The sequence below is a fragment of the Carassius carassius genome, chromosome 27, assembly GCF_963082965.1.
Source record: "Carassius carassius chromosome 27, fCarCar2.1, whole genome shotgun sequence".
NCBI classification, from domain to species: domain Eukaryota; kingdom Metazoa; phylum Chordata; class Actinopteri; order Cypriniformes; family Cyprinidae; genus Carassius; species Carassius carassius.
Genome location: NC_081781.1, coordinates 11323918 through 11351067, shown reverse-complemented (window position 1 = coordinate 11351067; position 27150 = coordinate 11323918). Strand labels below are relative to the sequence as shown.

The following is a 27150-nucleotide window of genomic DNA, read 5'->3' as shown; positions in this document are numbered from 1 at the left end:
TTATGTTTTTAAGTAGTTATCAATTTTCTTTTTAATTTATTTCCTTTTTCAAATGTTTTATAGATGGAGTAAGACAGAAAGTTAAGGGGGGGGGGGGTGTTGCACTTTGACCTCATTTCTGCAGGAGTTTCTCATAAGTGTTTCCCCACTTCAACTATTGATCTGAATCAGTTTTCAGCTATTTGTAATCCATAAAGAAGCTGACTCATTAATTCTTTCCCTCCACTCAGATCTTTCCCCTTTCCATCTCTCTTTCAAAATCAGCTTTTCTGTGTTTTCACCAAGGTGTGGTTTTCTGGACGACTCTACTTCAATCATATCTGGTTTTCCTCCCTTCTTTATTGTCAGAACTTTATTCGTCAGATCTGATGGTGTTTGTAGTCTCTTCAAGGTTCTCCTCCCTCAGTGAGCTTGTACGTTATGTGTGTTGTATTCATTCTAGTTTTAACCATTAGACATTCTCATTGACGATTCAATAGCAGGGAATTCCTTCACTGAGGGGCCCAAGCCTATTATTTAACACAATGCCTGACCTTTTTACACACACATACTCTGATGCAGACACTCTGTGGCCAGACATGGCCTGAGACTTTCCTTTCAGAGCAAACACAATATGACACAACATAGGCCTCTCTAAACCTACTGACTTGAGGAATCTTCACAGAGGATCGGTGGAGTGCCAAGCACTCAAGTGGTCAGTCTGGATGCTTTCTGTCCTCCTGGCAGCCCCTTCCTTTCTTAGCAAGCCTTATCTGCAAATCAAACTAAATGCTAATAAGCCTAGGCTTGATTTCAAATGCTTTCCAAGCATGCAGCCTTTTATTGCCTTTCTTTCAAAACCAACTAGGCGATGTTTGTTTTTATGCAGATTTCTCTTGTGTCATGTGTGGCAGTAGACGGTTGATAAGTGTTTTACAGCTACCGGGTCTCATTGTAAGGGACTGAGTGATTTGTTATGGGTAAATACCAAGTGTTTGGGGTCTGAAGCTTGAGGCAGAATTGCAGAGTTTGTGTGTGAGTGTGATTCCTCCTTATTCATGTTGACCTCATGAGCTCAAAATAAAGCTTCCACTTTTTTAGTTATATTCTCTAGTTTCAGAGTACTTTATAGATGTGATTATTTTGCACAGTATTTTGCCAAAGGTATTAATACTAATAATAAACCATTCCATAGTAAATATAATATCTGTATTTTATTGTATGATATAATATACAATAAAATACAATGAGTACTTTCATAATGGTATTTTTTTTGTACATTTTAAATTACATTTGTCATTTAAATTTAGTATATTATGCATTATTGCAGTGAACAGTATGTTAAACTATATACAACATAACGTTATTATAAAATAAAAAATGAATAATAATCAAGAAAAGACATTAATGAACTGTTCTAGAGGACAGATATTCAGAGACATATAGTGAATATGTTGATCAGTTAGTGATCTGTGCATGTGCAGTTCAGGTTGTGTAGTTTCTCTAGCTCTTTCTCTTGTGCCGCGTTTCCACCGAAATTACCCGGAACAATTGTACCAGGAACAATTTTCCCCCCAGACCTGTTGCTTTCTGTGTTTCCACCATGGTCTAAAGTACAGGGAAGATTAGGCAAATAGTCTGGTGATGTAGGTCTGCACGCATTTCTCTTTGCGCATTCGACTCGACTCAGGAGTGTGATGTCCGCGACGCAAATCCGGTAATTTTGCAAACAGCAGCGTACTTGATAACGTCAGTCAACGATATAGGACATCAAATACCACTGCCTCCTTTAGTTTTTCATTTAAAAATTATAAAAAAGTACGTAATTCAGGGAAATGTGTATATATACAGCCATTACAATAAAAATAAATATTATATCAATTGCTTCTTTTTATTTGCATTATAACATATAGATCAATTGAATGCAGACCAAAGATTAACCGTTAGGTTTACCCAAAACAAATGATATTTTATGTATAACCACTAAAGAGACATCAGAGCCAGCGGCACACATCAGAAGGTCTAGCCGAGGTGAGGCTGCTCTCAGTGGATACATGAGCACTGAGCTCCTGCTGATCACGTAGAGCTGACCGACTCTACGAAAATGGCAAAACACATTTTTAAATAGGCGCTGTCTTTATAAATAAACCACAGATTTAAGTATTAAACAACTACATTCTCGCCTGAAATACTTTTAAAATTAAATTTCATCACATAATAACAGTAATATTTTGAAAATGAACAGAATAAATGGTGGTTGAAATCACAATGCTGGGTGAACTCAACCAATCAGGATGTTTAGCGCCCAAGTCCCGCCCCCAAAAGTTCTGGAGCTTTGAAAAAGTACTACCTCGCCAGCAGGGACTTTCTGAGGGGCAATTTTTTACCCAGAACTTTATTTAGTTCCTGGTTCCTGCAGTGGAAACACACCGAGTACCAACCCAAAGTCCCTAGCTCCTGGGTAAAGTTCCAGCAGTGGAAACCCGGCATTGCTTGCTCTCTAAAAAGACCCAGTAATTGCTGACGTTCCAGGTCAGTATTTAAAATGCTATAGACAAAAGTGAGAAAAATAAGGAGGAACTGTGTGTGACTGTGTAAATTAATCTCTTGAGAGTTGTTTGATTGCATGTCTGAGGTGTGTGGGAAAGCAGTCCTGTGTCATTAAGACTGACCTTGATGAAAAGAAAACAATCTTTCTAACTAACCTGTAATTATATGTGGATTTATGAGCGTGTGCTTTTGTGCTTAATCTCTAACTTCTCTGAAATCCTGTTTCTTAAGTGTACTTCATGAACTGTTTTCTTCCCTAAAGTCAAAAGGATTTGTTGGCATGAAATGACACTTATTTGTTGATCAAAAGAGGTTGCAGAAAATGAAGACCCCAACTTTCTCTCTTTACTTCACAACTGCTGATTGAAAATGCAGAATATTTGTGGTAGCAGAGACAGCTGTGTTTGTGTTTAGTATGTGAGAACACTGAACAAACAGTCTGAGCAGGTTCAGCAGTTTGTGCTCACCTCAGTCATGGTATCAAAGGTGGAGGAGAGCGCTGGTTATTCACTCCTCCCACTGACAATCCCTGCAGGACCTGAGACTCAAACCCACAACCTTCGGTCTCTATCCATTAGGCTATGCCCCCCCCCCCCCCCCAGGATAAATCAGACAAATGCTTTTAAGATTTAGACCAACAAACCCACAGGAGAGGGAATGAGGGAAAAAAGAGGAAATCAATCAATGGGGATTACTTTAATAAGCATCAAAAGCAACGACAGGAGAGAGAATGAGAAATGGGGGAGGACTGATGTTTATGAGTGTGCAGAGAATTAGAAAGAAGAAAAAGGTCATGAGTTTTAAAAAATTAAAGTCTAAAGTTGTCCTTTAAGTTGAAAAAAAAAAGTTGAATTGAAAAAATGTATATAAATATCATCAATAAAGTTGCATTTTTTATTAGTGACCTAAAAAAATTTGTTTATGTCCAAGTGAAATGAGAAAGAAATTAATTAGCTAAACTGTAAAATTAATATGAATGTATTAAATTAGCACTTTTTATTAGTGACCCAAAATAGTTTTAAATTCTAAATGTTTCTGGTTTATTTTATAATATTATTTTTGTTTACAAAAATGGTTTATGTTCAGGTTCAAATAAGAAAATGTATATTTTTTTTTAGAATTTGAATTGAAAAATTATATGAATGTGAAAAATGTTTGGCGATTTAAAATAGTGCTGAATCTTACATGCTTCTGTTTTATTATAACATTACTTTTGGTAAAAAAAATTGTTCTACAATATTACAACTTTATATCCAGGTTTTATAACAATAATAATAATAATAATAAAAAGATTTTCAATCTCAAATGCTTCTATTTTTTTATATATTTTTTTTTTTACAATTTTACAACTTTCAGTTTGTATCCAGGTTAAATAAATATATATATATATATATATATATATATATATATATATATATATATATATATATATATATATATAGATAGACCACCTTTCAGAATAGTAGGAAATGGTTTGAGAAAGCATACACGTGTGAAGGGGGAGGGATATGACAACAGCTCCATTACACATACACAGATTACACACATAACACGGGTGAGTGTGATCTGTCGAATGCAGAGAGCCCAGACCAAGTGTGAAAAGTGGCGAGGTTCAAGCTCTCTGATTGGCTGTTCATAAGCTTCATGCTGGAATCTCATAAATAGATTTCTGACACCAATGAACAAACATTCTTTACATCTGAATTGCTTTTACTAAGTTTGTTTCCCTCATTCTTTATAAACATTTGTAATTTCTGTTAAAATGACTAGCCATGAGGTATGTGTATATTACACTGTACACATTCATAAACACACACAAATAGACAGATGTCTGAAATGACTGTATTCCTGCAGTGACAGACAGAGATAGTTAAGCTGTCTGTGGAGTGAGAACAAAACAATAGCGTGTTAATTACTGCAGCCCACATGAGCTGCATAATCCTGATACTGTACACGTGCCAGACAACATGGAAACAGAGAGTCTGGAATACACACACAAACACGTGCAGAGAGAATAGGCTCGAGATATAGAGGAAAAGGCCGGATATGGGCTGTACGCAGAGAAAAGCCTCACTGTTTGAACTTGGCAGTGAGTAAAAGATAGCAGCAAACACTCGTTTCCTCTTTCAGAATCATTATGTTACAAATAAACATTTTAACAACCAAATATAAGTAAGTAAAAATCAGAAATGGCCTTGCGGGTGAGTTTGGCTTGCTGTGGGGGTGATTGGGATATTTTAGGGGGGAGGGGTGTTCAATGCATTACCTCTAGTTCAGTAATCATTTGCAACCCCATTCAGGTCCAAATTCACCCACCCGTCATCCCCCTTCCATTCAGATCCCTCTGCACCCCCCACCCCCTATAAAGAAAAGAAACAGGGTCATGGTGTGTGTGTGTGTGTAGACAATGGGGCAGATTGTATGTGTGTGATCTATATTCTAGCTTCAGTGGCTGTGTGCTAACACGGCAAGCCGGCTTATCAGTGGGAGACCTGCTCCTTCTGTCCTTCAGCAAAGACTGAGATGGATAAGCACATATGTGAATGTCCAAAGTATGAACACACATGCCTGGTTACAACAGATGAAGCAAAACATCATGGTCCGGATTGAGAGAATTGTTGCTCAGGTTGTTTTATCATAGCCCATAGCATAATATATATATTAATACTTTTATTTTATTTGCATTAAATTGATCAAATGTGTCAGCAAAGATTTTTACATTGTTACAAAAAAAATCTGTTTTAACATAAATTCTGTTCTTTTGAATTTTTCTAGGTCTTCACCAAAATAATAAAAATGTTGGTAATGAGGAATATTTCTTGAGCACCAAATCAGCGTATTAGAAATATTTATAAATGTCATTTTTTTATTTAGCCTGTTATTTTTTTTTATTATTCTAATTATTATTATTTAATAAATGCAACCTTTGTGAGCATGAAATACTTATTTAATTATTATTATTATTATTTTTTAATCTTACCGACCTTATAGAAACTGATTATTTGGAGAAACTTTAGTTTATATCATTTTCTATTTTTATTGCAGACACTCAAGCAAAAGTTTTATTTCATTGCTGTCTAGGAAAAACAGTTAAGATACTAATGAAATCTCATTTGTCATTTTTTCCCCCTTTAGGATTATCAGAAGAAGAATCAAAATTATCTTTATTCGCCAGGTGTTATAGTATTATAGTAGAAACAAAAACTTTGGGATCTTTGCAAATCTGAGTGCAGTTTAAAACTATTCAGACCATACTTGACTCTAGAGGAGACATAGGAGGGGTCTTTTCAGCCTAGGAGAAATAAGTGAGAGATTAAAGATATCTCATTTGCAATTTGCCTTTCCAATGAGCTTGTATTAGAGAAGAAGCAGGGCGGATACTTTGGAAGAGCTGAGCTGGCGAGCTCCTTGGTAACCGAAGCACAGATGAACAGAGGGGCATATACTACACCCCTCCCTCTGAGCCCCAGGGAGAGATGTGTGTGTGTGTGTGTGTGTGTGTGTGTGTGTGTGTGTGTGTGTGTGTGTGTGTGTGTGAGAGAGAGTGTGTAAGGGAGGAGGAGGTGTTTCCCAGGGTTGGGTTGAGGGTGTGTGTATATGTAGGAGGGGCTCACTGTGGAGGCGATAAGCATTGATCAAATGGGGAGAGGCACATACTGACTTGTTGGCAGGAGGACACAGGTTTGTGGACACACACACAGTTCATCCAGCGCTCTCGTGTATTGGGAGGCTGTGACAATTGTACACCGGATCCACCTGCCTCACTGGAATAATGGTGTTCATTGGGACTTCGCTCAAGTCAGTCATTAAATACTTCAAACGCAAGGGTAAGAACTCTTTGACCATGTTGCTTCAGTGCTGATGGAGATCAGACAGGTTTCTAGATCATTTTGTGTGTTTTATTGATCTATCAGCTAGTGGTTTATTGTAAATAGTTCATTAAATGTGGCAGATCAGTACTTTGTCAGGTGTGTAAGTGCACACAAGAGTTCATAAAGAGCTGTAAATCTGTATTTCTATATGGACAGATGAGTCATTTCCTGTACACTCAATAGACAAACCTGTTAACACCTTCTGCTTATGATGTCCAGATAATGACCGTCACACATAAATTGTGGGTGTGTGCATCTTTTATTATACCTGCTCTGGTTTCAAATATTTTCATTTACATTGGTACCATATTATTTATCAGTCAATAATATATTTAAAATATATATAGTTCATTTATCTGCACTTAATAAATATAAATGCACGTAAATATTTAATTGTAAAGTGTGACTTTGTGTATGCTCAGTCCCTCCTGATTTTATATATAGGCTAGTTTATCTCATTTTCTCTTAGAGGAAATCTTTAATATCTTAAATGTTTAATATAAACTAACTATACCAATTATTTAATAATTAACTATTAATTTTATTTGATTTTTTTCAGTTACAAATTTATAGAATTTATAATATAGAGATTATTTTAAAAATAGAAATTAAAAAGTACATTTTTAAGATATTAAATATATTAAGAATATTGTAATGTAATATTTAAAAAATATTTTAATGTCTTATCTGTTTTAATCAGAATGTAATATGTAATGTAATAACTTTGCATCACTACACATAGATTCACAATTTGACACTTTTTAATAATGGCTGAAAACAATTTGCATTTGAACCAGACACTGGTTGATCTACTTCACTGACATTAAATGCTTTAATTAATATGATTGCATTAAAAATAATAAAAGTGCTTTCATAAAACATAATCCAGTGTTAATTATATATATATATATTTTTTTTGTTTGTTTGTTCGTTTTTTGTCTCAGTTGTACGGAGCATTATAATCCTTTTTTTTCTTTATTGTGATTTAAAATTAAATTGTGATAATTTATCTTCTGAACCGAGATTAATTGGATGAGCTAATCCATATTCCAGTGCTACACGTTGTGGATGATGACTGCAAAGTGTGTGTGTTTCGTGTGGGTACGAGTGGGACCAGAGGGATTATGGGAATTTTGAATAGGCTGATTCTGAGTGCTGAGCTAAGGCTGATGTAGAGATTGATGTTGGGCACAATGCAGGTTTTTGTTTCTGCTGCCGCTCTCCTCACTCCCCACAAGCACACAGACAGGTTTAATAGGTTGTGGACTGGGCTGTGTGAGTGTGTGTATTGCCTATTCTGGAATGATCTGATATTTATTGTAGGCACTTCAAAGGGCTCTTTTATCTCTCCGACTGAGTACGAAGGTTGTTTAATGCTTTTTGTGTATCTGGTTTTGTTGTCCAGCAAATGGTGTTGTTGATCGAATGAACAAATATGTTTGGGTTTCCTCTTGTTTCTGCAATGTGTGCATGAAGACTGAAAACAGTTGCTTACATACATTGGGCACATAAATTGTTCACTTTACACACATGACAAGAAATAGGGATATGTAGAACTCAAATGATGTTCCAGTTGTGTGGAATTCTGTTTGTGCAGGTTCTGTGTTGGTCTGGTTATGTGACAGATTCAGCTGGTTGGTAGATTATTGACCTGTTTAGTTGTTACCACACCGATGTAGCCATGATCACATAACATTTATGCACTTACCCGAGGCGAACTCAATGCATCAATATTTCCGTGGATGTGGATGAATTCTAGGGACAAAACGGTGATTTGATTTTTGTTCAGAATATTTAATACTACACACCTAAAAGCCAAAAGACCCTGCTCTTTTAGCTTACCGTTTAGTGGCCTCACCGACTTCAGCAGTTAATGTATGTCCTAAACAGAGATATCTGTGAATCTACAGCACTTGTTAGATGATTGTCATTCCATGTACAAACGGCAGTGTTTGTAACAAGTGTTTTTCTGCAGTGCTCAATGCCCTCTGTATCCTCCCATGTGTTTTGTCTGCTTTGTCCTGTCTGATGTCTGCACATTCACAGAAGATGCCTTTGAGGAGAACGAGTCCCTTTGATGCCCAGAATTGATTTAAACAACAATAAGTTCAAAGACTCAAAGTGTTGTGGTTAATGAAGAGAGTAAAACCTGGAGAGGGAATGAAAAAACATTTAATTGCTTGAGTTTGATTCCAGAACCTTTCTCTGCCCCCACTGGTGTCTTTTTAATTTATACCTTAACTTTTCATCCAAACTTTTGTAAGTTAACTTCATACTTTAACTCACCAAGGATACATTAAATTAATCAAAAGGTACAGTAACATCATGATTTCCAGAAACATATTAAATAGTATAACAGTTTTGGCAACTCAAAAGTCTGCTTTAAATATATTAGAAAGTACTTCTTTATTTTTTTCTATTTTTTTTATCTCATAATGTTAGGTTTCTACTGTAATTTATCAAATAAATGCAGCCTTGTTTAAAAAACATTAACGGATGTAAAAAAAATTAATTAGAAAATCATGTAATTATAAAATTCTCACTATATTTATTATTCTGTATTTTTATTAAATTCTATTTTATCTATTTTTATGGCTATTTTCGTTTAGTTTTTTTGGTTATAATATTTGTTATGATTTAATTGTATTTATTGGTCTATTTTATTTATTTATTTTCAAACTGAAAATTAAATTGAATAAATAATGACATTTTTCCATAGAGAAACCACAAGCTGTGCACAGAAGCCCTTGGTAGATTAATTAACAGTCACAGATCAGTATGTGTTAGTCTCTCTGAAGAACAAGAAGTCACTTCTATATTGAAATTCTTGATGAGTCATGAATAAACACAATAGCCTCCCATGGTCTCCACTTCTCAGTCTGGCAGCTCTCACATGATGGGCCATCACAGCCTAACGGCCCAGTGGCACCTGTGCACACACAGCTCCTCACACCTGTGAGAAAACTCCCACCACTGCTCCTCCACTTTCCCTTCCTCTCACAATAAAACCAGCCTGTTGTCTTTTTGTTTGTTTGCTGTCGGGACAGCTGGGGGTCCAAGCTCCAGGGGTCTTTCCTCCAAGATTCCCCTGTACGTCATGATCCGTTTGCACCTCTGCTAGCTTTTTACCGGTCTTCTTGTTCACTTAAAGTCACCCTTTGGTTTGAGTTTTTAGGGTTCACTAAGATTGTAGCCAACTTTAAAGCAAAATGAAATCCTGCAAGAGTACTTCTGGCTCTGTTTTGACTCACAGTGAGTCCACAAATGGACTTTTTTGGTTATGTTCTGTGCAAGAATAAATAGGTATGTTGATTGTTTATTATGGCATATAAATAATGTATTCTTTGTGTGTGTGTGTTTTTAGCCGTATCTAATCTGGATGAAGAGAAAAAGTGGACTGTGCACTACACGGCTCCATGGCACCAGCAGGAGAACGTCTTTCTGCCGGGCTCCAGACCATCCTGCGTGGAAGACCTGCACCGCCAGGCCAAAGTGAACCTGAAAACAGCTCTCAGAGGTAAGAGCCGTACACCTTGCACACCAGATTCAATAGCAGACATCATAACATCAGCATTGCTATGGAACAAACACACTGAGCAGCAGGTAAACGTGCCCATGATGTCATTCGTTCACTGGACACCTGTGAAACGGCCTGTTAGGGACATCCAGGGATTGATTTAGCAGTACGGGTTTGGTTAGCAGATTTTGGATTAGAAGTTAATTGTAACCCTAGACTGATATTGCAGTGCAGGTGGTTGATGTGAAGCCTGATTAATTATGCATGCATGGGTGTGTAGATCATATTACTATAAGGGCGCTTTTCCATTGCATGGTACGACTCGGCTCAGTACGGTACGGTACGGCACGGCTCGACTTGGCTCAGTTTGCTTTCCCACTGCAGTTTAGTATCGCTTTAGAATGGGCAGGATTATTTATGTTGTTTTTAGGTACGCCGGCTCTTAGTGTTGGGCGATATGGTCATTTTTCAAATCGTCATATCGTCAGCCTGTGAGATCGACGATACACAATATTATCGTGCATGGGAGCAAGAGAGAGAGACTCTTTGTTCTTGTCATAGCATAACTTCTTGGTGTTTTAAACCGCGCAGATGCGTCAGAAAGAGCCTATGGAATCACCAGTAATCAAAAAAAGATACTTTCAAACATACTAATAAACTAATGTTAACTATAAAAATACTGCATTTAAAAAAGCTAGTTGATGTACCATCAAACACCTTGAACATTTTTTTTTCTATGACAAGTCATAAAGTGTTTGTAAATTTGCTTGTGTCTTAGCTGACAAATACGTGTTGATGAAAACCGTGAAGGATTATCAAACAAAATTAATGCTGGTTTTGGAGAATTAGAGGAAGACTTTTGAACAGTCTGTCTGGTTTTATTTGTTACACTGTCTGGATTTGTCTCTTATGTTTGTTGCTCTAGTGCAGGGGTACCCAAACTTTTTAACATGAAGGGACAAAAATCTTATTTGATCAGGGGCCGTGGGCTAAAAGTAAATGTTGCTCTCTTTCCAAATATATTAAAAGGTATTAGATTTGTAATATTTGTAACTAATGGAACATTTAAATAAGATTTTTTATTTATGTTTAAGTTTTTTTTTTATAATCCCTTTTTTTTTGCATTTAATTTTAGAATTTAGATATCCTTCAATGGCATATTTTCCCCCTTTTTGGCGCTATCAAAACATCGCTCTGTTTGCTTGAGCATTTAGTGAATAGCAATAGTGAATTCTTTTTTTTTTTTTTTTGTGAATGTGAGAATAGTTGGGAAACCTGTTTGCGAAACAATTCAATATTTTTTGCAATTCATTTTGTTGCTGTTTGTGGCACAGAAATGGCACACTTCAGCTTCACTATTTAATGCGGTGCATCACCCAGCTGCAGTTCAGGTTCATAAAAATAAAGTCGGGAAATAAGGAAATACATGCAGCAGATGAGTGTGTGTTTGTCAGCAGATAGACTGCTGGATTCAGCTGACTGGATGACTGAAGGGATTGTGTGATGTGTGCCAAGGGGATGTAGCTGCCATCTGCAACAGCTTAAAAAGCCAGTATTTATGATGCAGTCTGGACATTGTAAAAAAACACACATACACAAACAAACATACAGAGCAGAACACACCTTTGTCTCCTACTGTTTAAAAATCTCTTTTCAAAGTTTGTCTAACATCCACTAGTCTTATTATTACTTCAAAGATAAAACAATTCCTCTTTTAATCATTCCTCATGGCCACCAGAGGGAGCCAAATAAACATTATCTGCTTCTATACCTCATGTTTGAAAGTTCTTAAAAACTTTTTCAAACTTGTCCTGATGTGTCTGCTCTGTTCCAACAGAATGTGATAAACTGAGGAAAGACGGCTTCCGCAGCTCACAGTACTACTCACAGGGGCCCACCTTCTCAGGCTCCACAAACTCCCAATATGAGGACGAGAATATAGAAGATGAAGCTGATAAAAAGGTAGCCATTTTTTCTGGTCATTAGTACTGGTTTGATATTTTATTATATATGTTTTTATTATATTTTATTTTATATTCACATAAAATATAATTATAACAATTATTATTGCTGTTTATAGTATGTTTACATATATGTATGTACTGAATATAATATAAGTTTAAGACTTTTTATACTCTTTTATCCATGCCAGGTTTCAGAAGTACTGAAACATCCAGTCTTTTTCACATGAATTCAAGTGGTGTAAAGTGTATTATTTGTTATAGTTAAAAAAGAAGGATCTGTTATGAAATCAGTACCGAGAACTGGTCTGTGATTGCAGTGACTGTGTGGAAGCCTGTAGGATTTGGCTACCCTCTGCTGGAGAGAGTGTCTGTCTGCAGATGGGTTCTGGGTACTGAATCAAGCCTCCCACATGTGCCTCTGTGGAGTTCCTGCCTCAGTTCTTCAGTATCTCTGCTGGCTTCATTAATGTTGTCAGCCATGTGTGGCCCCATTATGAGAGCAGAGCCCCAGGAGACTGACACTCTAATGAAACTGTTACTCAGAATGTGTTAGAAAGCAGCAACTGTGCTTGTGTTATTTACTGAGATTTTTCATTCTACAAAGCTGCTGTTCAGCCTGTGCACATGGAAGACAGGTTTGAAAGAAAAGGACTTGAACTGAATTGATTCAATTGGACAATCTTGAAAGTTTTCACAAGAAATAATTATGCAGTTTTGTTTATAACATGACCATCTTACCCATGCCCTCATTCTCTAGTTTATAATGTGCACACTGTGTTCAGGGGACCTGGAAAGGTCAAACCATGTAAAAGCAAAGATTCAGGGGTCCTTTTGTCTCCCCATTACCCCTAGCCCCCCCTAATGGATCCCATGCCCTTTTAACCTTTTTTACCACCCTAGACCTGCATTCCCAGCCCATGGGATTGAGGTTAACTCCGGTTACAGTGCTGGACAGACCTTTTGTGTTTGTTTTTATATCTCTTGTTCTTTCTTTTCTTCATTCTCCTGCTTTTTGCTATGTCATGGAGAACCTTTTTTCACATTTCGGGATGTTATTTTAATGCCTTGACATCATAATACAAAACAATAGTTTTCTGCTTTTGAAAAGTTTTTTGCTGCGGATTTTTTTGGCTGTAAAAATTCATTCACTTATTTTATTGGCGAAAGCTTTTGTAGAAGCTGCATTTTTTAGAAGTACTCTTTATTTTACGCTGAAAGTCATTCCACTCTGACTGAGGCAGGACATGTTGAAATGTTGAAACATAAAACAAGACCTCAGGCAGCTGTGAATAGGTTTTACACTATTGTTAGTGACCTGGATGGATAATGAAATGTATTGCGTTGATTTAACTACAGTTGGTTTGTAAGGGGGGCTGAGGGAAGGCCAGATTGAATCTTCAGATGGTCTAGTTGTAACTGGTTTTTCCCCTCAATCAGTTCTCATTCTCTATTCTTTCTGAGTTTCTCAGTGTGTTTATGTGAATGTGTGGTTTGGTGGTCAGTAACCCATGAAACTGCTCTGTATACTCCTGGAGCTCCAATAAGTTGGGGCACAAACCCTTAAACAATACCGTATTTTTCGGACTATAAGTCGCACCTGAGTATAAGTCGCATCAGTCCAAAAATACGTCATGATGAGGGAAAAACATATATAAGTCGCACTGGACTATAAGTCGCATTTATTAAGAACTAAGAACCAAGAGAAAACATTACCGTCTACAGCCGCGAGAGGGCGCTCTGGCAGCATAGAGCGCCTTCTCGCGGCTGTAGACGGTAATGTTTTCTATTGGTTCATTTCTCTTGGTTCTTTTCTCTCGGTTCATGTCAAATTAATTTTGATAAATAAGTCGCACCTGACTATAAGTCGCAGGACCAGCCAAACTATGAAAAAAGTGCGACTTATAGTCCGAAAAATACGGTACACAAGTTAAAGAGAAATAAGGGGTGTAGGAGGCTCCAATTTCTAAACACCCTACTCGTCTCAAAAATGCTTTATTTTTTATTTTTTCTTCTGCTTACTTATCGCTATAAGCCCACTGCAGTAATGAAACTCACTGTATTTTTTCCCATTTTTCCAGTCCACAGCATCTTCAGGAGAGGAAGAGAAAGACACCTGCCAAATGAGAGAACAGAGTCCAGGGGAGGTGGAGGGGGTTGAGGTTGATGGACAAATGTCAGGGTCCAAAGCTCCGCCCCTGCCCACTCCAGAAGAGAAGATGAGGCAGCAGGCTCAGGCCGTTCTCACAGATATTGTCCCCATCAATGTCACAGGTAAGAAATATATCCCATAAGCTGTTAGTCAAAGCAGCCAGCACTGCAGAAACATAAAAAAAGGTCACTTCTATGTTGTGTCTCTGAAGAGTCCTTATGTTTGTCAGTCTAAAATTCATATAGTTGGTCCGTTACACTCAGTTTGTTACATGTGGATCTCTAACCAAAATCTTTTTTTTTTTTTTTTTTTTTTTGTAATTCCAAATAACTTATTGTCTGTACATAACATTAGAGCACTGCATGCATGATCACTACTTGCTGCCTGTTATGGATATATGACCATTTAAGTAGATCGAACATGAATGTGTATGAATGCATTAACATTTCTCATATTAACAGTTCTGTCATTTCCTCTATCTCTTTGACCTTAGAGAGTGATTATCTGTTTGAGCAATAAGTTTTACAAATTCATCGCTGTGAAGTACAAACACACACCTTATCAAAAAGAAAACAGTCTCACCTACTACATAGTCTCTTCCTCAGACAGAATAAGCCTTGTATTTCTAATCCCTTCAAAAAAAATAAAAAAAAAATTCTGAACTTCACTATGACTCAGGAAGAAGCTGCATTAGACTTTAAAGCACACATACACACACACACACTAATTCAGTCTGTCAGCTCCATGACTTAGTCAGACATCCCAGCGTGCTGAAGCTTAGTCAACAGTGCCCAGTCTCTGGAGTTCCCTCACTTTTGTAGTGCTACAGCACATCTTACAGCACAAAAGTGCGTTTATAGTTAAAATACAGTTTCTAATATTATATTTCAAGCAAGGTTTGTCTCTTCATATATTTTAGATCTAGATTTTCCTCGACTATACCACAGATCAGAACATGCAGTTTGTATGAGTTTATTGTCCACCCAATCTTGAACATAGATGCATTTTTGACACAGACACACTTGAACATAATTTAGTATAGATATGTGTGCAGTTTTGTCTTTGTCTTTGGTTTTCACATCATTTGCTTATGCAGAATGTGTGTGGCTCTGCATGAAAGTTGTACTGGAACTGTATGAGTGTGCGCGCTGCATGTGTGATGCATGTATGTTACTAACTGGCCCTTTTGCCTGTCTGCCCTCGTCAACTGGTCTCCAGGGGAGACGTTTGACAGGCAGGCCAGCATCCGCCGCTCCCTAATAAACACTGACACTCTCGTCCGCCGGCCCAAGAAGGTTAAGCGAAGAAAGACTATTTCAGGGGTGCCTGACAGCGTCCAACAGGAACTAGGTATGGTATGGCTTTGCCAGCTCTCTCTGCTGCTGCTGCTCCTGCCTCACCTGTTTCCATTTAGTTGAGTTTCATGTAGTACTGTAGCTGTCATGACCATCTAATGTAGTTTGACATGACCGTGCCACATTCCTATCTCAATGCATTTTCTTTGCGTTGATTTTAGAATTTTAGAATTATCCTAATCTGAGCTTTTTCTCTATCCAAAATAAATGTATTCCTATTTAAAATATCTGTCTCATAAGTCTACTCTCAAATCATGTATAGATTTGCTAATTTAGTGCCCTGAATGGGGATTTTGTTTTACTTCTCTTTTCACTGTGAGTCTTTGCATGCATACTCTCAACGCCCTCTGTTATATAATCTCAGCATCCAACAGCTGCATCCAGCGGCATTCCATTTCCCACCGCTCCCCTGGGTCACAGTCCCTGATTCTGTTTAGTTTGCTTCCTGTTAGTGTATGTGAGAGCTGATTTTGGAGTCCTTGTTGGAGGAGGCATGCTACATTTTGCTTTGCAGCCAACTGAAGCCACTGCATAATCCTCTATTCAGATTCTTCTGGCCAAACACTTCATATTTTATCAGGGAAGTAATGGGGGGGGGGGGGGTAAAACGACATTGAAGAAAGAAAATTGCAGATAGTCATCATAGTTGTGTGTATATTATGAGCAAGTTTCATGCATAGCCATTTTCAATAACACTAGCATACAGTTAAAATGCCATTTCTGTTGCGCACATGCAAGATTATGGGGATTGGGGAAAGGGCATTCTGCATCACTATTTGTATTTTCTATTTGTAGATAAGCTTTTAATCAACCTTCTTTATCAGAACAGATGGGTGTGGGGGAGAAAGAGAGTGTCAAGCTCTTTAAAGTTTTTCTGATAGTGATGCACAATAAATCTACATTAAGTCCCACTGTGTTGTTTATAAATGCTGAGGTTGTTGATCTAATAGAAATGCTTTTAAGACAAGTCTCTGTCTAATGGTTTAGAATATCATGATTATGTTTGTTTGGTAATTTATTCACTAACAGTGAGCATGACTTTAAGGATGTACAAGGTTGCACTTTGCGGTGTGTGTATGGTAACAGGAGGCATAATGCATTAACAGCCTGTGGTTTTCAACTAAACTCTAATATGTGTGCATACATATATGAATAAGCCCCTAAATATGTGTGGTTTGTGTGGAAGCGTGCTGTTGTGCCTGTCCCCCTAAGATCGTTGATTTAGTACACACAGTACTCTCATTGACACTAAGGAATGGACAACATATTTGGCACCAGTAATTAAGATATCATTTTTAATCCAAGTTTCCAGAAGTCATTAACATGCCACATGTGGCTGCAGCTAATCAAATTAATTAGCTCTCAGTTGAGAGGGTTAATCTGATTGGCAGCTAATGTCACAGAGAGATGGAGGGCAGAGAAACATGCCGCTGTAGTATTTGTCATAATTGTCTCTTTTCTGTTTTTCTCTGCAGCTGCTAAAGGGTGTGGAGGACAGCTTCGGCCTCAGTCCATGTTTATCCCTGGACAGTACTCAACACTTGGGCGAGTCATAAGTGGGAATTCAACTCTCCGTCGATCTATAACAAAAGATTCTGGCTGCCAGACTGAGAATGTGAAAATCGTCCCACCCTCTGTGAGAAGAATACGGGCTCAGAAGGGCCAAGGAATTGCTGCTCAGATGGCCGGCATCTCCAACTCTGCCACAAACATCTCTTCAGTTTCTGATAGGAGCTCCCCTGGAAATTCAGTTGTTGTAAGGGCACCACAGTTTGGCAATGATATCCAACGTTTTCACAGCTTGCCACGAGGTGCACGGGTGTCTCTTAACCCAGAGCCCCTTTACAGTAGCACTCCTTTCAGGCAAGAAGACTCCACTGCAAAATCAACTCAGCAGATTGGAAAATTACAAGTAGATGATACTGTGGTGCACATGAGGAATGCCCCCAGGGTATGCACCCAAGCACGGCCAAAATCTCAGGAGGTTAGAGGTACGTGGGAATCTGACTCGGGTCCAGCCTGTGTAGTTTCCCCACATGCTGCCTACTCAACCTCCCTTATACCCAATGCTACTCTATCATGTTCTGCTGAGGTTATCGCACTTCACACCACATCAAGCCCTGGCCAGAGCCCAGTTGCTGGCTTACCGTACACTAAAGCTAGACCTTTTAGCATGGTCTCAGCTGTCAACAGTGAGAGCACCAGTAGTGTGGGCACAGGATCACACACACCAGATGCAGATATGAAGGATTCCTGCAGTGAGACTGGCCAGTCCAATAGCAGTTTGCACAGCCACAGCACCCTTGCAGCAGGAACACTGTCTTCAGACGAGCAATGGATTTATGACACTCCTGAGAATGTCTTGCCCATAAGGACACTATCTTCCAGCTGCTCAACACCCATAAATCATCTCTATAATAGCCTTGAACGCTCCTCAAAAGGCACAGACTCTAGTTCACTCTACTCTATGGACAATGATGGCTACTACACTTCAATGCATCTGGATTCAGGCCTTAGGTCAAGGAGCCAGGGTAGCGGCCATGGTCATGGCATAGGAGGAAGAGCAGCAAGACACAGTATGTATGAGTGCCTGGGTCAGCAAGAAGACCAAAACAGCTTGTACAGTGACCGGTCGCTGTCACGTTCCATTTCTCTACGCAAGCCTAAGAAACCACCTCTTCCACCAGCACGCACAGACTCTCTACGACGAAAGCCTAAGAAATCCAGCCCTCCCACTGCCAGTATTGGACAGTCAGATATTAACAATGGTCCACTTCTCAATGAGTCCTTGATTGCCACGCTCCAACAGTCACTTCAGAACGGGCTAAAAGGCAAAGGGTCCTCCACCTCACCATCTCATAGTCCTTGTAGTGACTATGAGGACCACTGGATGCTTCGTTCCAGGAGCCAGAGCAGCATCAGTGCAGGCAGCAGTGGTGTGTCAGCTACAGGGATGGCTCATGTGTACTCCATTTGTCATGTCACACCTTCTCATAGTGACACTAGTAGCCTCCGTTCAGATTATGCAGACTCCTGGGGCTACTACATGGAGTACCCTCGCCCATCTGGGGATCAGACACGGTCACCTAGCACCAATTCACTTTCTGCTGGGCAAGTGGTTGATATGGCAAATGGGAAAAGTCTCCACAATGGTAACCAGGCTGATCTTCCTCATACTCAGGAAGGAAGTGGTATGTCTGTGAAGCCTAAAACAGGCACCTCATCACCGGATAGGATACATCGGTTGACTTCTCCATCAAGTGGATACTCGAGTCAATCCAACACTCCAACAGCTGGCACACCTGTTCCCTCTTTCATGAGATGCATGTCCCCATCTGGCAAGCCCAAACCCAGAGTACCCGAAAGAAAATCATCCCTGCTTTCATCTGTATCCATATCATCATCTTCCACTTCTCTTTCCTCCAACACCTCTGATTCCAACCGGAACAATATTCCTCCTCCACCTCCTCTACCAGTGGGTCCTGTGGCTTTTGTACCTTTTAATCCTCCACCCTCTACTCCTCCCCTAACGCCCTCTGGGCCTGTGTGCACTATAGACCAGGAATTTCCCCCTCCGCCACCTCCTTTAACCACAACCCACCATCAACAAGCAACCATGAGCCCTCCTTACATCAATTCCTCCCCTGAATTTCCACCACCTCCACCTCCGGAAGTGTTGACTGACCCTGTCTTGTCAAGCCTCAATAGTTCTTTCAGCCCTCCACCACCTCCTCCACCACTCCCTGCTTATTCTCCACCCCAAAATCAACAACCTACACCTTCCTCTGCTTTCTTAAAGGAAATTAAAGGTGGCCTAAAACCAGTGAACCTAGAAAGAAAACCAGTGTCACCTCACTCTGAGGAGCTTAGTAAGATTGGCATGCCTCTCATCACCCCTTTGACCCTGCAGAGTGTGCAGCTACGGCCAGCAAAATGGCCAGAAAACAATGGTGTTAGCCAGTTCACTAGACCCCAATCACCAGAGCCTCAAAAAATAGGGCATCCCACAGTTCCTCAGGGCATCCCTTGCATACCTCCAAATTTAAGGCCATCATCTTCAGAGAAGACACACTCCATCCAGGAAAGCCATGTTGAAGCAAAACCTGACTGTGTGATATCACATTCTGAGGAGACATCCTGCTTTACAAAAGGTTCCATAGATATTGGTAAGGTTAAGGCCACAGCTGAAGTAGATGGTCTTGGGACTGCCCTTGCATCACCTGCGGAAATGCCACAAAACTCGACACCCAAGAAGAAGCCTCCGCTGATTTCCAAAAAGCCCAAGTTTTCTCTCACCTTTTCCTCAGTAGATCATGTAAGTGATTTGCTGAGTGCTCAGAATGACGATAAAATCTCTATGACTACAGCTGAAGATCTAGACCCCACAACTGTGCCAGAACAGGAAGAAAAGGCAACTGAGAAAGATTGCATTGACATTTTTGCACCTCCTGAGGAGATAAGAGACATTTTTCCCACAAATGGTGAAGCTAAGGAGTTCTCCCAGACTCCTGGTACCATTACTCCAGATGCAGACAAGGGCACCTCTGAAGCAGAGGATGAAGAAAGAGATGATACCAGCAGCACAGGATCCTTTAGCTCTAAAGATGATGAAAGTGGTGAGTTAGATTTTCCTAATTTTACTCTGTGGGGTTGGAGATCATTTATAAAACTGGATGTCACAAGATCATACAAATTTAAATACTCTGGCCTTTTTAAAGAGTCAGAGACACTATTGAATGACATTGTGATCTCAAGCTCTAAATTACATAAAGAGAGATGTCAGGAACAAGGGGATACACATTAGCAGCTTGTGTTAAAACAGCATTGTAAAGAAAAAGAGAACTTGTGTATGAGTGCATTTGTGCATTTAATGCTAGAGGTGGGTGGCTTATTTGCTCACCTCCACCCTTAAGTGAATCAGGGCTTAGAATGGGACATCATTGCAGCAGCCCTTTGGATTCAGTACTTTTACTTTTCTTTCTCTCTTTTCCCAAATCTATATTCATTCAGCCACCCCTCCTCTCTCCCCACCATCTGTCCCTTTTGACTTTTGATTCTTCTATTCCTCTATATCCTTCTATTGTTCATTTTCTCACATAGATGTTTTGTATGCATGTTACAAATTGTATGCATGACATGACAAATGTAAATGAATAATAATAATAATAAATTATTCAATATTTAATGTATATTAAGAGTAGCTACACACAGAATATATATATATATATATATATATATATATATATATATATATATATATATATATATATATATATATATATATATATATATATATATATATATATATATATATATATATATTAGTGTGCAGCTTACAAATCAGGACTTTTATAGGTATTTACTTTAAACATCATCAATTTCAGTAACCACAGTAACCACACTCACACTTCTAGCCAGAGTCAGGATAGAATTGGAGAGCATTCCCTGGGGAAAGCTTTTAAATGGGATGGGGCGGGGGGTGGAGCTGACAGTGGGTATAGGAGGAGAAATGTGAGGTAGAGCTAGGGAAGAGAGCGCGTAATGTGAGATCACCATCAGCAGCTCAGGCAAGTGCAGATGTGAGATGAGAAGAGAGCAGAGCAACTGAACTCTGGAAAGATGGATACGACCAAAACAGTGTAAGAGAATCTTAACCATACAGCTTTTTACCATCCTTTATACATGTTATAATTGAACAGCGTGATGCCAGTGTGCATGTCCTTGGAATATTGACGGCTGTGTGATGTTTCTTGGTACTTTTATGTAATGTAGGATTTTGACTGACTGACTTTCTTATATTTTGCATTATCAGTGTTCAAGCTCTCTAGAGTTTTACATCTGCCTAAAAGGTTTTCCTCTCCATTCTTTGAATGTTTTTGTTAGACAAGTTTGTCCAAACATGCCTATGCATTTTGACGTAACAGTAACAAGTTCTAGAATGCAAGGCATGTATTTATGAGCAAGACCATATCGGTTTGACAGCTGAGTTTGTTATTATCAGAGCACATTTACATTACATTTATGCATTTAGTAGAAGCTTTTTTAAATATTAAACACTTTTGATCTTGGTGTTATAACAACTCTCTCTCTCTATGTATATACATGTATATGTATGTATTTAAAGATATATATATATATATATATATAGTAATAATTTTTATTATTATTATTATTATACAAGTTTAATATATGAATGTTCTACCAGGTGAGGTGTTCGAGTCCAGCACGTTGGACGTCACTCAGTCTCCTAGCATCAGCAGCGACAGCTGTGGGGACATGGTGACCCCCACACGGCCCCGCACCACAGAGGACCTCTTTGCCGCCATTCACAGGTAAATTCCCACAATACTTTGTTGTGGTCCTTTTTCCAGTCTGGTCTACTTCCTTTCCACTCAATCCCTCCCTTGTCCCATAAACCGCATTCATAATTTTAAAGCGGGCTGTCCTATCCAATCTCAGATACATTCATCAAAGATGGAGCGTGGAAGGAAAGCAGACTGTAAAGAGTATGGCTTCTGTGGTCTCTGTCTGACAGATAAAAAAAAAGTATTACCCCACTGGATGCTTATATATAGTTTGGCTGTATTGAAGAAACATGCACTCTCTTCTAATTCTGTCATAAAAAAGTCATAGCCTTATTGTAGTCCTTCACATGAAAACACATCTCTGATGCATACCGAATGGGGCATTATTTAAAATTCATTATGTTGTTGTGTTTCAGTTCACACAGCTGTATTACGTATGCAGGCTTGCCATAGTCACGTGTATTGGGCAGGTTTTTGAAATTCTTCAGCACATCACACAATTTCATTTGAGAGGATTTGGTTTCCTCCTCTACAGTGTGTGTGTGTGCGGCTTTGCTCTTCCTTCTGCTCTGGAATGCTGCAATCTCACACAGATATTAGAGCAAAAGATTTCCTTGAAATGGAAGACCAGTTTAGATGTAGTGTGACAGAGCACCAGATACTAAGTGCTCCGTAAATCCCTACGGTTTGCCCACTGCCACTCTCAAAGCACTGAGCTTTAGATGAATCAAATAATAAAGCTGCAGTGACAGATAGATTACAACCACAGTGTTTATAGCATTTATCTCAAGATTTGACCTACTCTGTTTTACAAGCAAAAAAATTGGTATTCATTCAGTATTTCAAAATATATAAACAGGCTTAAAACAAGATGAGCATAAACTTTTGGTTAAAAAAATAAATCCTATTACAGCTGTAATCTTAAAACGAAGTGATTTTTTTATATATATCGTGTTTTAATATAACAAATTAATAATCTCTGCACTTTATGCATTTTGGCTTCTGAAGTAAATTTATCTTGTTTTAAGGAGATATATATGCATATATGCATTTTTTATATTTATCTTGTTTAAAGGATTTGTTTAGGATTTTTAGATATTGTATATCTGACACTTTCAACTCTTACTTCCACGTCCCTTGTAATTTTTCCACTATCTGTCATATCGGTTGTTCTCTTCGTCCTTGGTCTTCCCTGATCTCTTCCATCCTCCTTTTTCTTCTCTTTTGTTCAGCCTGGACCAGTTGAACATGAACACCCCCCAACATATGAGGTGCGGGCTGGCAAGTAATTAGCCGATGGCTGTTCGTCTCGTGATGATGCTAGGGTGGGATTAGCTCTATAATCTCCCAGCGCATCTCAGATTTGGGATGAATTTCTGCTCCATCCCGCAGATAATCCCACGCTCCCTAATCTGCAGCAGTTATGCCATGCTAATGAATTTGATTTGATCCTGGGCACACATGCTAGTGTTCATTGACCCAAAGTCCCCCTACTGGTTGGGTGAATGTACAGCCCTCCAGGTTAAAATGATGCTGGGCATTTTGCCCAGATTGCTTTGTTGATTAAGCTTCTATTATGTCTGCACTTCCATAAAGTTGCAATGCTTGCAGTATTCCTCTTTGGTTTGGCTTTTAAAGCACTGAATTTGTATTAAACAACACACACACACACTCCTGCTATTTATATCCTGCTTTTCCAAGTGAAGTGAAGTTTCGGTTTACTGGGTGCTAGCTGAGTTTGATGAGAAAGAGGAACAGAAATCAATGAAGGGGATAGGCTCATCAAAACTGAAAAAATTAATCACAAAAATGTACTCATCTTATTCAAGTCTGCAAGGAGTAGTTAGATTAGTTGTTAACTGAAGTGAAGCATTTTCATTAAGTGGCAGCTCTGTCAATAGATTTGTCTTTAAATAATAGTTTCAAACACAAAAAAAATCAACTTTTTTTTTTACTAAATTAACTGATATTCTACTGCCTAATGCTAACTAATATAAGCTTTAGCTAATATATATATATATATTATATATATATATATATATGTGTGTGTGTGTGTGTGTGTGTGTGAAATTAAAATAATGAAAAACAATTGTTTTAAATGCTGAAGTGAATTTAGGCATCACAGCATTATAATGTACAGTATTGCTACAGATTTGCTAAAAATTACTTTTAACAGTGTTACTAAATTATATTTCTTCTTTTGCTTTCATTGCTTTATTTCTCGATTACACCTTATTTTAAGGTGTCCTTGTTACAGTGTAATTATACATTTAAGTACTGAGTAAAAGTAATTAACTACGTGTACTTACTATATATGGTGTTAGGATTAGGGTTTAGTTTAGGGTTACTTTCATGCAATTATGCATAATTGTTATTATATTAGTAAGTACATGTAACGTAACAAGGACACATTAAAATAAAGTGCTACCTGCTTCTCTTTTGACAAAACAATTTACCTGACATTACTTCATCTTTGTCTCCAGGTCAAAGCGGAAGGTCCTTGGCCGCAAGGAATCAGAAGAGGATCGTTCACGAGGTCCTTTATCCCCACCGACCACCCCTACAGGAATGGGCCCCGGCTTGACTTCCTCTCTGCCACGGCAAACGAGCTCCATCCAGCGCAGCCTGCGCAAATCTGCAACAAGCAGTGACACCTTCAAGGCCCTCCTGCTGAAGAAAGGCAGTCGCTCTGAGACCAGCTTCCGCATGTCTGCTGCAGAGATGCTGCGCTGCACCGACCCACGCTTTCAGAGAACTCGCTCTCTCGACTCCTCATTCGATCCAGCATCTCCAACGGGCGAGAGCCCCTGCTCTTCACCAAGCCGGAACAAGAGGATGCCTGAGGACTGGGCACGCAACGAAGGAATGTTTTCAACGTCCCCATCATTAATCGGTCCAAAGTACGGCCGATCTCGCACACCGCCCTCCGCTGCCAGCAGCAAGTATAATGCCCGCAGCCGGATCCTCAGCAGCCCCATGACTGTTATTTGCGAGAGGGATGGGGAACTCACCGACTGTGAAGACCCATGCTCTGTTCCTCCATCAGACACACCCCTTCCCATCTCTCAGGACTCCAACAGCACTTTATGTGAGCAGAACAGCAGTTAAGATACCAAACGGCTCCTTGACAAAGGCAGAATGTCTTCTCGGCACCAGAGATTGACTGAGGGCAGAAGACCAGGAGAGACTGAACTCTAGAAGGTCTTGCCGCCTGCTAATCCAGGCAGCACTGTCTGATGTTGTAGTGCAGGCTAAGATCAAGCAGTCAACTCAAGTAGTAGATGAGATACTGCTCTATCTGTAGCTCTTCAGAAAAAAAGTAACCAATCCAATCTGACCTTATTTTCGGAGAGAGCTCTGCTTTCAGTGGCAATACTAGACTCATCTTTCCAAAGCTTAGCAATTAGTTCTCTTATGTTGTTCAGCCTTTTATTTCCATTATTAAGCAGTATCAGTCAGATTTGTGTGGGGGGTTTTTTGTTTGTTTTGGTGAAACAGTTAACGAAAGTCGTAATGAAGGAATGACTATGTGACTACTTGTTTTGGCTGTAGTAGTTCAAGTTGATGGATATTTTGTGGTGCGTCACATCTCAAACTTCTGCAAGTCAGCTCTGTCAGCGCCTTACCGCTTGAGTACGCCGGTCTTCAAAGACCAAGATAAAGGGCACACCGAGCAATTCCTTCAAGTGGCTATCTTTCCATACTGTTCGGACCAGTGGAAGTGTCTGGAATGGAAAAGGAATTGGGATTGGAGTAACGAAGGCTTGTTTGTGGAAGCAGTTATGTTTGGTTTCTGGTGTGTAGGTTTGCACTGTATTCATCGTCTTCTTTTATTTGTCATTTAAAAAGCTTTTTGTCTGTGTTGGTTATTTAAAAAAAATAATTCTGACCTCTTACTTGAATCAAATGAACGGTTTACTTTAAAGGACATTCTTAACTTGCTGAAATGTGTGGCCGTTTTTCAGCCTGAATTCTGTTCTGTCAATAGCTAGCGAAAGTAATCGCTTAATCACTAATTCTCCTGTTCACATCTCAAGTGTTTTCTTTTCTTGTGCAGTTTTATAATGTTTTTTTTATACTTACAGAAATGTTAATTAACACCTGATCTTATTTTCGAAGAATTTGTAAATTTTTAGAACCCTTTGCTAGGAGTGACTTCCTTTTGTAGAGTATTTATTTTAGAGTAGCCAGAATGTGGTTTGATATACTGTATCTGGAGGTGAGCTTTTTGAGAGGGAGGTGAATGAGGTGTGATTAGATGGGACCTCCTACAGATCTGTGGTCTTTAAATTCAGATTCACCGGTCATAGATCTTCTGTTCTTTAACCCATTCTACTGATGAAAACACAGATCAGAAAAAGAATGATGGAAAAGAGGAAGCAAGCTGCTAACCCTCTAGAGTATGTCTCTGTAATAAAACATGGTGATATTTAAAAATTGCCCATCTGTCTTGTCTCGGTCTTTGATTCACTGCCAGCTGTCAGCTGCCAGCCCAAACCACAATCTCATTAGCACCCACAGCCGTACATCAACTCCAGAGGCTTTGCAGGGTCATCAACCCTATTTTCTGTCCTACTGACCATCATTTAATGCTCAATACAGTGACCTGGACCAATCTGATCTTTTAGAGGTTCTATCATGACGGAGGTCATGAATACTTGTTTATGATTTGGCTGCAACAGAGATAGAAGTAAGCCCCTTGTTTCTCCAAATGCATTAATTCACAACGTTTCTGTTTATGACTGAAACCTACATGTAACTTTGATTTTATACTGTATATAAAAGGTGCATCTTAAATTGTGGAATATTAATATTGTGAAAATTTTATTTTTTGTAATATTTCAAAAAGTTACACTTTTAATATATTCTAGATTCATTATAATTAAAGTAAAAATGTCAAGTTTTTTTTTTTGATGATTAGCGCTTGCAGCTCATTAAAGGGTTGGTTCACTTTCAAATAAAATTTTGGTATGTTTTAGCTTACCTCAAGGGCATCCAAGATGTAGCTGTCTTTGTTTCCGCAGTAGTTTCCATTTTGATATTTTTAGGTAAAAACTGTTCTTGTCTGTGACTCATATAATGCAGGTCTATGGTCACCACCTCAAAGAGCATGCACAGAGGAGTCCAAATTAAACAATTCCCCATCGTAAGTACACATTGATGACCTAAGACATGAAACGAGTGGTTTGTGTAAGAAAACGAACAGTATTTATATAGTTTTTACATCTTGTACACAACCACGTCCAAGTGATCTGAGGGCGCTCGTGCTTCCTGATGTGACGTGTGCGTGTGCTCTGGCTTAGTCTGGAAGTGATCTCTCGCGCATGTACGTCCCTCATTGTTTATATCGACATTTCCGAAGTGTTACCTTTCACTGTGAAGATCTAAACATATTTAGACGTACAGGAAATCGCAATGGAAGACGATTGTGACATATCAACAGACAACGTTGAATTTTT

At 38.9% G+C, this 27150-nt stretch overlaps 1 protein-coding gene across 6 annotated transcripts in view; it reads left to right on the top strand.

Annotated features, from left to right (window-relative positions):
- The window catches only part of LOC132106718 (NHS-like protein 1), a 96675-nt gene extending 70544 nt beyond the window's left edge, over nucleotides 1-26131 (top strand). For 4 of the 6 annotated variants that reach the window (XM_059512671.1, XM_059512672.1, XM_059512674.1 and 1 more), the window contains exons 2-8: nucleotides 9766-9918; nucleotides 11756-11880; nucleotides 13961-14153; nucleotides 15250-15381; nucleotides 16862-20002; nucleotides 21592-21718; nucleotides 24175-26131. In XM_059512671.1, coding sequence (XP_059368654.1) covers nucleotides 9766-9918; nucleotides 11756-11880; nucleotides 13961-14153; nucleotides 15250-15381; nucleotides 16862-20002; nucleotides 21592-21718; nucleotides 24175-24799 — 4496 coding nt within the window. In that variant the 3' untranslated portion in view covers nucleotides 24800-26131. Of the gene's footprint in view, nucleotides 1-6163; nucleotides 6357-9765; nucleotides 9919-11755; nucleotides 11881-13960; nucleotides 14154-15249; nucleotides 15382-16861; nucleotides 20003-21591; nucleotides 21719-24174 lie in introns of those variants that run through there. The other 2 variants (XM_059512675.1, XM_059512673.1) reach the window with 2 other exon arrangements.
- The last annotated feature ends 1019 nt before the right edge of the window (nucleotides 26132-27150 follow it).